General features: G+C 38.4%; 1 protein-coding gene across 4 annotated transcripts in view; it reads right to left on the minus strand.

The window, feature by feature from the left end:
- Nucleotides 1-12,765, minus strand: part of SIGIRR (single Ig and TIR domain containing) — a 55,005-nt gene that overhangs the window by 8,087 nt on the left and 34,153 nt on the right. For all 4 annotated transcript variants that reach the window (XM_061609896.1, XM_061609898.1, XM_061609897.1 and 1 more), the window contains one exon: nt 5,080-5,254. In XM_061609896.1, coding sequence (XP_061465880.1) covers nt 5,080-5,254 — 175 coding nt within the window. The remainder of the gene's footprint in view (nt 1-5,079; nt 5,255-12,765) is intronic.

Below are 12,765 nucleotides of genomic sequence, written 5' to 3' on the forward strand. Positions count from 1 at the left end.
AAATATCTTTTTGCCATTGTTTAAAAGGTAAATCAGAGGATATTACAGGTATTGTTTGAAACAAAAACATCATTCTCGGTAATACATTCATTTTTATCACAGATATTCTACCCATTAATGACAGTTGTAGTTTATCCCATCTTAGCAAGTCTTTCTTAATCTCTGTCCATAATTTTTCGTAATTATTGTGAAACAACTTTGAGTTTTTATTTGTCATGATGATGCCTAGATATTTCAACTTTTTTTCTATTGTAAAATCTGTCTTGTCCATTAACTCTTTCTGTTCCCTTAAAGTTAAATTTTTCACCAACATCTTTGTTTTTTGATTGTTGATCTTAAATCCTGCTAAAGGTCCAAATTCTTTTAATTTGTCCATCAGTATATGAATTCCTTCCAAAGGGTTTTCTAGTACAATTATCAAATCATCAGCAAATGCTCTCAATTTATATTCTTCTTTTTTTATTTTTAATCCCGAAATCCTTTTATCTTGCCTTATATCTCTAAGCAACACTTCTAAAACCAAAATAAATAAAAGGGGAGATAATGGACATCCCTGTCTTGTACCCTTTTGTATTTCACATGAGTCCGTTAAGTCTCCATTAACAATTATCTGGGCCTTCTGTGATGTATAAATCGATCTAATCCATTTTATAAAGTTGTCTCCAAAGTCCATTTGCTCCAAAACCTGGAACATAAATTTCCAATTCAAATTATCAAATGCTTTTTCAGCATCTAAAAAAATCAGAGCTGCTTGTTTATCATTTCGTTGTTCTAAATATTCCAACACATTCAAAACATTCCTGACGTTGTCACGTAATTGTCTTTTAGGTAAAAACCCTGATTGATCTTCCTGAATAAATTGTTGCAATATTATTTTCAATCTTTCAGCCAAAATCATTGTAAAAATTTTATAGTCATTGTTCAGTAGAGATATTGGCCGATAATTTTTTGTTTTAGTTAAATCTTGGTCCTCTTTAGGTATTAATGTTATATTAGCATTTTTCCAACTATCCGGTATCTTTCCCTCTTGCAAAATAGAATTCATTGTAGACTGTAAAGGTAGCAGGAGTTCTTCCTCCAAACATTTATAATACATTGCAGATAGCCCATCTGGTCCTGGTGCCTTTCCTAATTTAATTTTATTTATAGCTTCAGATATCTCTCTTGACGTAATAGGGCCATTAATAACTTGTCTCTGAAAATCTGTAATTTTAGGCAAATTCTGTTTAAATAAATACTCTTCTATTTTTTCAGATGGAATTTCTTGACACTTATACAATGTTGAGTAATATTGATGAAAAATCTTTTTAATTTTTACATTGTCTGTCAGCGTCTCATCTCCTTCTTGTATCTTTAAAATAATATTTTTTTGACGTTCTTTTCTTAATTTATATGCTAACCATTTCCCAGGTTTATTTGCAAATTCAAAAGTCCTTTGTTTAGCAAAATTTAATTTCCTTTCAATTTCTCTAACTGTCAACATTGATACTTGCTTCTGTAACATTTTAATTTGATTTACAATAGAAACTTTAGCTGGATTCTTTTTCAATTCTTCCTCTTTTTGTTTTATTTCTTCCAAAATTAATTGCATTTTCTGTTGTTTCTTTTTTTTTAATTCAGAATTACATTTAATAAAGTATCCCCTCATAAATGCCTTACTTGTATCCCAAACAATATTTTCACTTGTTCCTTTATGTAAATTATATTCAAAGAACTCCTTTAATTTCTTCTTACATTCTTGTACTACTTTATCATTCTGTAATAAAGATTCATTTAGTCTCCATCTAAATCCAAGATTTATTTTTTTTAAAGTTAATATCACAGGATTATGGTCCGAAAAAGTTTTTGGTAATATATCCATTTTAAAAATATCCTTCGCTAAAATTTTTGACATCCAAATCATATCAATCCTCGAAAATGTTTTATGTCTTTCTGAAAAATAAGTAAATTCCTTTGCATTATCATTTATATATCTCCAGGTATCCACCAATTCTAGATGTTCCATGAGTTCAAAACAAATCTTCGGTAATTTACCTTGTGTCTCTTTGATATTTTTTTCAGAAAGCCTATCAATTTTTGGTGAGATTACCCCATTCCAGTCACCCATGACACACCAATGCTCATATGAAAACTCTGACAATTTTTCCATAAGTCCTGTATAAAACCTTGTTTTATCTTCATTGGGGGCATAAATACCCACTATCAAAATGTTTGTACCTTGTAAAGTAATTTCAACCCCCACAAATCTACCACTATCGTCCAATAATACCAATTTAGGAAGCAATTGTGGGTTAATATAGAGAACAACTCCATTTTTTTTTTTTGGTCCAGCTGAAATAAATTCTTCACCCAAATTTTTACAAATCAAATATTTAGAATCTTTCTTCTGAATATGAGTTTCTTGTAGACAAATTATATCCAATTTTAATTTTTTCAAATAATGAAACACTTTCTTTCTCTTCTGCGCCGTGTTGGCTCCATTTATATTCCAAGTTAGGTATTTGTAATCCATCGTTAAGCGTGTATTTTAAAATTTGCCTGATGCTCCTTTTGATCCATCATCTTCCTTCCCCTCCTCTGCGTATCCTTGTTGACTTTGTTTCCCAGGAACTGTATCCATATCTTTGAGTTTATCTTCTTCCATATCTTTTGAAGCTTTTCTCAAGAAGTCCCTTGCTTTTTGAACAGTATTCAATCTATATTTCTGTTGTCTGAATGTAAAAATCACTCCTTCTGGAACGTCCCACCTAAATTGAATTTTGCATTGCTTAAGTTTTTCTGTAAGGAAAGCATATTCTTTTCTCTTACGTAAAAGTCTAATAGGAATTTCCTTCATCACCAGTATTTCCTTACCGTCAATTTTAAAGGTATATTTAAAGTGTTGCTGTAAAACCATATCTCTGGTCGTTTTCTTTACGAAGTGAACAAGCACATCTCTTGGAATTTTTTTCATTGTTGCATATCTGGAGTTAATTCTATAAACTTTGTCTATTTCAAATTCCATCCTATCTTCATTCAAGTCCAGAAATTTTACTAAAGCATTAACAATTTTGTCTCTAATGTCTTCACCTGTTTCCTCAGGGATTGCACGGAATCTCAAACAATGCTCTTTATTTCTCATTTCAGTCATAGCTAAATAGTCCAAATTTTTTTCTAGTTCCAGATTTAGTATATCTGTTCTATTCTCCAAGGTTTGTACCTTTTCTTTAGTATTTTTTGCATCCTCCTTTATTTGCCCAATTGTCCCTTTAATCTCATCCACTTGTGTTTTAATATAGTCTTTTATATCTGTCAATTCAATTTTCATTTCCTGTTTAATTTCCTGTTTTATAGCATTAATCCCTTCCATTATTTTTTGAAACATTTCTGGGGGTATATCCTCTTCCTGTGTATCAATAGAACCTCTTCGCCCCTGGGCCTTAGTTGTTTTTTTAGTTGTCATTTTCAAAAAGAGGCCTTTAATTTCTAAAATTAATCACTGTTTCAGAACCTAAGGGCAGTCTATTTCTTCTTTTTTTCCCTCCACCAAAAAGAAGAGTTAATATTCCAGGCCTGTAATTGGAATCCAGCCAGCACAACACAGTCCTTATCTGCATCCAAGAATGCAAAACAATTCTGGTTGCCAAGACTAAACAATTAGTAGCATATACGAGCAGCGGATTCATCCAACAAGAAATAGTCCAAAGAGAAAAATAGTCCAAAATATAATAATTACCTCTCATCCGTTTTTAAACTTTAAAAGTCCAAATTCAAGCCAGCTTTTTGTCGTAGAAAAGTAAATAAGTTGTTTATATTTTCTTTCTTCCTTAATTATATTTAAAAGAGAAAAAGTATGACTCACCCAGGTTTCTCAATTGCTGATTCATAAACAAATCCCTTTTATTACAGTAATTTAAGCCAAATGATAAGGTTTAGGCAGAAGTGGGCTCGCTGGTTAAGAACGTTTTTTTTTAAGAAAAGAAAAAACGCTTCGCTTCATTCCAGTCCAGCTTGCGTGAAAATCCTGACTCCGTCTTCAGCCGATCGGCTTGCCTTCTTATCTCAGGAATTTCCTGATCAATTCCAGCCGCCGACAGCTCAACGAAGTCTTGTGGAAGATCTGATCGGTTCTCCTGTACCTTGGAGAACATTTAAGCCAGTCCAAGATTCCTCTTGGCTGACTTTTAACCTGAAAAAAGCTTCCTCTGAGGCAGAGCTCCCTCAGAGACAACCACCAGCCAGCACCACTTCCCGGAAGTCGACAGGCAGCATTTCAAAGACCTCAAGAGGGGAATGGGGACGAGAAACGGAGAACATCCTTGCAAGCTGAGCTAAACACTTTTAATCTGCATCACTTTCTCTCAAGTAGGAACATTAAAAAAAATAGCTACTCTTAGTAAGAACAGAGTGTCTTCCAAGTTGAATAGTCCCTTTGCAAGCAAGAGAATGAAGCGCCTCACCCCACCTCTGGCATGCTTTTGTATGGAGCAACTAGACCAATGAGGAAAGCTTCCAACAAGGTGCATGGCAATACCACACAAGAAACAAGGCCTATTAATGACAGTGAACACATGCCCTTAGCAAAAGAAGCCCAACACTGCTGTATCTACTAAAAGAAAAACCTAGCTAAGCCCGTTATTTTCACTGTTCTTTTCTTGACAATAAAATCACCAAGTACAAGTGAGCTGGGTTTGCTCTTGCCAGTTCCTCGTAAATCTTTTATGACTACTGAACTTATTTTGCTCCTGTTACTAAAATTAAAATGCATTGCTCTGAAAGTGCTTAGCCTGTGTTAACAAATCCCCAATGCTAGGGCTTATTCTTCACAACTCTGGGACTGATTGCCACATATTTATTTCAGATGAATTCTTTTAAAAAATCTTAGTTGTGAGCCTCACTTGAGAACCTTTCTGGCTGACTAGGGAATACTTTTGAAAAAATAAAACCTCAGAGCAGTATCAGTAGAATAAAAAAAAGAAGCAGCAGCCTTTCTCCTGTTGACATATTATTCATGGAAGACAACTTTGCACCTAAACTAGTTACATCAGAGTCATCCCTTCAAGAAATGGTGGCAGAGCTAAGATTAAACAGTGTTGTTACCAGTGTCTCCTTCAGGATGGGAATCCTCCCGGAAATCCAGGTAGTTGTTCTGGAGGATCAGCATGGGGTCCTTGTCTTCCTGAAGATTGGTTTGGGGGTCTCCCCTGAGGCCTCGATAAGACTCTTTTCGTGGCAGGGCGAGACATAGTTCCTTCCAAAAATCAGATGAAGGCACCTAGAAGCAGCAAAAAGAAAGGAGCCTTCTTGTCACGCACTCACCGGCCATATGTAATCCCTTCTGTGATATATCTGTGGGCAAGTCCCAGCAGTTCTGCCTTAAGGAGAACAGTCTCAGAGGTACTCCTGTCTGGCTCCCAAAGGATTGAACACAGGGAGATAAAAGTCTGTTACAGCAGAGGAATCTACACCTCCACCAGTAGTATCCCCATTTAGCTTTGTTTCATCTTTGACATGAAATGCACTGCAAAATCTGAGAGGCATTAAGTGGCATTACTTCTGATGGAAGGCTTTCGTAACCAGATAAAGGAAGAGACTATGCCTTTTCCTTAACCTAGGATTTCAGTACAACTTTAAACTGAGTGACTTTTTTAAAAAAATGAAGGCTTTTCGCTTTATCATCATGGAGAAAAAAAACAGAACACGTGGCTAGTATCCAGTGAAGGCTCAGTACCAGGCTTCAATTCTGTCCACAGATTCCTTTCCCAGTCTTGATATTTCCTGGCTATCCAACCTTAGTGGCCCAGTTTGTACATCACATTAAACTATAGCTGGACGCTGCTGAAAAATTATTGATCTGTTCTTTCCCCGCTCTTGCTGTTGCCATAGGACTGGGAAACAAGCCAAAGTCTAGCCCGTCATGATGTACAAACCTGGCCTCATGGTTTGTTTCTCTCCAGACCATGAGAGGTAATCAAGATTTATTCATGACTTCTTGGTTATGATTTATTTGGGAGAGCAAACCATAAGCCCATGCTGGGACATCATAACAAGCCAGAGTCTCTGGCTTGTCTGCTGATGACATGGCAGCAGTAGGTCTGTTTTTATGATGTTTTAAAGTGTTTCTAGCGTTTCTGTTTGCCACCCTGGGCTCCTGCTGGGAGGAAGGGTGGGATATAAATCAAATCAATCAATCAATCAATCAATCAATTAATCAACCAATCAAGAAAGAAAGAAAGAAAAAGAAAGAAAGAAGAGGAATGGAGTGAGAATTTTTCAGCACTATGCACTAATACATACACTGCATGTTTGTATTAAACTATAGTTTGTTTTTAACTTTTTAATTGAAGTGCAAACCAGATCATTGTGATGCAAGCTCAGCTCTTGCAAATCCATTTGTTTCTTCTGCCACGCAAGTAGTACTTGCTAAAACAACAACAAACCTGGAATCACAATAAATTACACATTCCATTCATTTATATGGAATTATTTGTATAGCAAAGCATATACTACTGGAGAAAAAAGTGACCTATAAAATCTATGAAAATTTGAGACATATACTGGGAGCTGCCTGTACCCTTGGGGAAAGGGCCATAGCTGACAGGGACTCTAGCAATGTTTGGCTGCCTTTTTAGGCACAAGAAACCACAATATTTCTATATAGTCCATTCTTTGAGAGCTTGTTGTTTCTTCAGCCTCACTGATCTAATACTGTGCCTCCCTGGGAAACAGAGAGATGGGTAGATATATAGATTAAATAGATATATAATTTTATATTGACTACAGCCCATAACAAGTTAAATTGTACTAATATACAGGACCCACGTTGTAAATAAAAACAGCAGGAATTCAAAAATAAAAACTTCATTAAATAAAAAATGGGCAGGAAGGTCCTTTTTTAAAATTTGCCAGTAAATAATAAATTATTTGAAAGCCTGACCAATGACAACAAACCTCCAAAAACTGATGAAGAAATTACAACATGCTGAAATAGAAAGGGGGTGGTGGTAAAGAAACTTTTTACTCCCTATCTTCTACATATGCCAGTCTGAATAGAATAGGCCTATCATACTAGAGGCTACCACCTCCAAGCAGGCTGCCACCACACTCCCCTTGTGCTCCCTCCAACCCTGGATGGGAGTGATAACCAGGGATCCAAGGCCAAAACCTACTGGGGAAGTAGAACTAGCATCCTGGTGACTTGTATCTCCCCGGAGATCAAATGGCTTGCTCTTCTCTCTCACACTCCACTCTTACACACATGTAACGTGAACAGAGTGACTATGTGCAGCAGAGGTTGGAGTACTCCCGAGAGCTAGGCAGAAACGCAGCCAAGACCACAACAGCCAAGTTTCATGAAGTTTATTAAGAATAAAAAAGAAAGAGGACAAATGGAAGATGCAGGTGTTGCTTCAAGAAAATAACAAAAAGACCTTTAAGTTCAAGTCTGTCTATCCTAACATAGCTAGTTACAAAAAGGCTTCTGGTCTCCTCATGTGTAGCAGTGTAGATGGTCAGTTGAGAGACAAAAACTCCTATGGCCACAGCCCACTTTTAAGGGTTTGGGGCCCAGGTTGGTCTTGACTGATACCTGGCTGTGTCCTGCCAATCAGAAGTCAGTCACATCTGCCAGGTAGATGGTTTGACACATTTTGGAAATTCAGGAGATGATTATTGCAGTATTAATTACCACCAAATTTCTCCCTCTCTGCATCAAACAGAATCTATCCTGCCTTTTGTGGATCCAGGGGGGATGTGATCTCTCCAGTAAAAAAGAATGGAGTACAAGAGATTTTTGGGGCTTTGCCACACATGCTTCTTAAGAAATTAAGTGTTCAAAAACTAATGGATTTATCCCTCATAAAACATTCTCAGAATTGGCAGAATTGCCAAGCAGAATTGGGAAGGAAAATATTTTTTTTTTGCATCATCCATGATAGGAAATTGCATGCATTGCTTTGTGAGCAACGTGAAAGCCTTCTACTACTGAAATTAGATGGACCTACTACATAAAATTCAAATGGATGGTATTCAGTGTTACCCCTACCCAGATATTGAAATTAATGGATATAACTAACTTAGCTTCATTAATTTCAATGGGTCTACTCTAAGTAGGACTTAGTTGGATACAAACCACTATGTTTATATTTAAACTTAACTACCATGGAATTATTTTCGAGTTGGAAACCAAATGTATTTATTCATTCAGTTTACATTCCATCCTTCATTCAGGACATTCTGAATAAATAAGTCACAAACATTACTCTTTAGGTCAAATTTTGCAACCATTGGATTCTCATTATAAAAATATTCAACTGAAAAAACATAACTACTATGCCCTGACTATCCACGAAAACAAAAATTTGATTGCTGTCATGCAGGGAGCTGTAGGACTTTAATCCAACAGTTAATTAGGCTTGCATTCACTTTTACTTTTAGGGGCAAACTTCCCATTTCTGATCCAAAAAGTGCTGTTAGTGTATTTGATGGAGTTCGGAAGACATTTCAAGTAAGATGAGGAACTGATACACTCCTACCCCTGGGCTCTACTGGGAGAAAGGGCAGGATATAAATAAATAATTAAATAAAATACTCTCACCCCAAATCTCAAATCTAAAGAGCAATTGCAGAATTAATTTAAAATTTAACCATTTGAGAATTAGCAGCACATTCCTACCTTAATATGCATGTCAGAATTCCAAGGTACCTGAAATGTAGCTGTCATTCAGCTTTTATTTTTACAGAATGGCAGTGGAGCTGCCGAGCACACAAGCTGGAATATACAGAGCTGGAGATAATAACTCAAAGTAACACTTTGGTTTTAACTTGTTCAATAAATTGTCTGACCATATACTCTTTGAGGCAGTCTGGTCTATGGCTGAAGGTAAGGGTCTTAGTTTCCTCATAGCTTATGCCTAAGATGTTCTGATGGCACAATACAGACAGCAATGCTAACAAGCTGTGGTGTAGCCACACCCTGGCAGGAATGAGATGGCAGAATCATAGCATAAAGAAAGGTGGATTGCTTTCTCTTGCTGACATAACTGGAAAGTAACAATTCCCTTTTAATTTAAAGGTTACATTATTTATGAAGGAAAAGCAAGGGCCTCAATATACAGTCCTGTTCCACAGTAGAAGGGGCTTCCAGACTGATACTATTCAATCGCATACCAACAAATTCATTTGGTGCAATAAAAATGGAATTAGTACTCTTGTGAAATAAAACCCTTTTTAAAAATGGGATTTTTTGCAAGAAGGGAAGTGATGGGAAAATGCAAAGTGTGGGATAACGATTACTTGATATGATGTCATATAACCTCCCTGCAAACAAATCCTAATGAATGCTCAGTAAACAGCTGAAGTCGTATAACCTCCTCACAAACTTTGTGCCAACAAATCAGGATGAATGATCTGGCCCTGGCCCTAGACAGAGGAATATAGCTGGGCAATAGTCCAATATGAGAGAATTTAGCTTAGTGTTTAAGGATAAAACTCTTACCAAAATTAACAAATGGCAATTGATGCTTATGTTAAGAGTTTATCCCAAACTGTAGACTCAAAGGTAGTGTTAAAATCAACAAAACAGCAAAGAGCTTATTTTTTTTCTGTTAACACACAGGAATGAAATGAGCAAGCACAGAATGGTTGACTAGCCAGCTTTAAAGCCAGCTTGCTCTTCAGCCATTACATAGTGTGATATAGGTCATTATTCACACTTAAACAGGAAGTATTCTACACATAATTTTCTATGATATCTATAAGACTGATTGGTATATAATCTGCACGTCCTATTTCTTGAAAACTGGGACCCCTGTGCTCAGATTCTACCCTGATGGAATACAGCCTGTTGTATTTATTGAATCAAACAATTTAGTAATGACAAGAACACTCCATTAGATCTTACTTTAAAACATCTCCTAGTGCCTTATTTTGGAAACAGCTTTGGAGTCAGATTTTTAACGTCTGAGTAAGAAAAAACAAGCCAAAGATCACAGCTATAGAGCTCAGGACTGGCAGCCTGTTCCTCATGTACAGCAACAATCTTATTAAAAATATTAATGTGCTGTTCCCATTTTGTTTTAGAGATGGTGTGGCTTTGATCCACTGACTGCCAGAAGGAAGCAGTATCTTACACTTGAGGGCATAGAAGCGGGGTAGATGGACAGGGAGCATAAGGAATTCCTTGAATATCTCATCTCAAGGGGCTGTTTACTTTCCTAGCCAGCTTTTAGCGAAGTTGCTTGGGATTCTTTATGTTGCAAGTCAAACTATGAAGCCCCTTTCTCAACTATGTTTTGAGGGTTAGGTATTATAGCACACCACAGTGTTAATGTGCATGTGGGTTGCACTGATCCAATTTTTCCTGTGCAGTTTTGTGCATGTTTGTCCACACATGAATGTTTTCAGTTGGATTCTACCTTAATGTTTCCTGTCCACACTAATGGGTGGTCCTTCATGGGATGTATTTGTACTATGTGTTGTTGACCCCTCCCCTCAATTAGTACTTCCCCACCCTCCCCAAGTTCCAAAAACCCGAGTTCCATTGTGGTCATGCACACAGTTATTTGCTTATCTGTGTGTACAACCAGTTTTTTTATTTTTGAGATACAAGTTTTCTGACATACCAGACTTGCACAAAATAGTGGATAAAAAAACCCCTGTATGTTATGCCCGGTCCCACCAACAGCTCATGAAGGAACACCTCATCAATGGAAGTAGGGAATGTGGTGATAAGACGGGCTCCAGCAAACCACCACCCACACAAAAAACCCACCCAAGCAATGTACTTCAGTATGTCAACACTGAACAACACGCAGTTTTATGTTGGATTTTTTTCCTTACTACATAATCTGCAGATAGGGAAAATCCAAACTAAATGAGGGGCAGGGAGAGTACAGGCTGCTACTTTGGTAAGAACAACATCACATGGATGATGTGAAAAACATGAACACATGGGATATAGCAAATCCATGCTCCTCTGTAAATGCTCACTTTGGGGGAGGTTTATGGTTTTTTCCTTCTCCAATCTATAACTCTCCTCTCTTTGTATTTCTCCTTGCATTACAAGCGTTCTTTTATGCTTTTAAAAAAAGTGACATGCATGCTATTAATTTTCATTTCTCAGGTTCTGGTGCCTCTCTGTGGCTTTCTGTTTGTTTCTTTAAAGTCAACACGTTACAACAGAACTCATCTATATTTTCTGCAATGCTTAGGATAATGCTCATGGCCTCCACACATGAGCCCTGGGGCAGCCAGGCCATGTTCATATACAAAGGTACCATTTGGCAAATCTCTGGAGCTGGTGGTTCCCTCACCAACAGCTAAATAGCAAAAATAGTTCAGTTTCAGTTTTCAGTTTCAGTTGATGCGGCCTGATGACGTAGATGATGCAGCCAGCAACGTGTCCTCTTGACCCTTGCCCTTCTTGGCTTATTAAAGCTTGCTGAGGGGGTCTGACTGAGTGGATCCAGGGTGTGGTCAACCTATTGTGGGACAGAGTGGTTCCAGCTGCCCTGAAAGAGGCGGTGATCCAATTGCTCCTGAAAAAGCCCGCCCTGGACCCCTTGGTCTGTGACAATTACCGACTGGTCGCAAACACCCCCTTCTTATGGAATGTGATTGAGAGGGTTGTGGCACAGCAATTGCAAGTGCTCTTGGATTAAACAGATTATCTTGACCCATCCCAGTCTGGGTTAAGGCCTGGTTATGGGACTGAATCGGCCTTGGTGACCCTGATGGATGACCTTTATCAGGAGGACAGGGGGAGTGTGACCCTGTTGCTCTTACTTGATCTGTCAGCAGTTTTTGATACCATTCACTATGGTATCCTTCTGGGCCGACTTGGTGAGATGGCTATTGGAGGCACTGTTTTACAGTGGTTCCAATCCTACCTCCAATGTTGTTTTCAGAGAATAGGATTGGGTGATTGTCTTTCGACCCCCTGGCAGTTGTGCTGTGGGGTGCTGTGGGGTACTATCTTGTCCCCCATGCTGTTTAACATCCATATGAAGCCCTTGGGAGCGGTCATCAGGAGATTTGGGGTGAGGTGTCAGCAGCACACTGACGATACCCAGCTCTATTTCTCTGTAAGATCTGAATCGGGAGAGGCCGTGCAAGACCTGGACTGCTGCCTGGACTTGGTGGTGGATTGGATGAGGGCCAATAAACTGAGTCTGAATCCTAGCAAGATGGAGATGCTGTGGGTTGGTGGTTCCTGAGTTCAGATAATTGGTTAGTTGCCTGCTTTGGAATGGGGTCATACTCCCTCTGAAAGAGCAGGTCCATAGTCTGGGGGTGCTCCTGGATCCATTTTTGTTGCTAGAGGCCCAGGTGACCTCAGTGGCTAGGAGTGCCTTTTACCATCTTCAGCTGGTAAGACAGCTGCAGCCATTTCTGGACAGGGATAGCCTGACCACTGTTGTTCATGCACTGGTAACCTCTAGGCCGGATTACTGTAATGTGCTCTATGTGGGGCTGCCCTTGAGGTTGGTCTAGAAGCTGCAGCTGGTGCAAAATGCAGTGGCACAACTGCTCCCTGGAGCAGGGTATCGCCAACATGTCACCCTGCTGCTGCAAGAATTGCACTGGCTGTCTATTTGCTACCGGGCCAAGTTCAAGGTTCTAGTCTTGGTGTACAAAGCCATATACAGCTTGGGACCAGGATACCTGAAATATTGTCTTATTCCTTATATACCCAGTCGATCATTGTGCTGTGCAGGTGAGGGCCTCCTGCAGATACCATCTTATCAGGAGGTCCATTCTACACAACATAGAAAACGGACCTTTAGT

The sequence above is a fragment of the Rhineura floridana genome, chromosome 2, assembly GCF_030035675.1.
Source record: "Rhineura floridana isolate rRhiFlo1 chromosome 2, rRhiFlo1.hap2, whole genome shotgun sequence".
Lineage (NCBI taxonomy): Eukaryota > Metazoa > Chordata > Lepidosauria > Squamata > Rhineuridae > Rhineura > Rhineura floridana.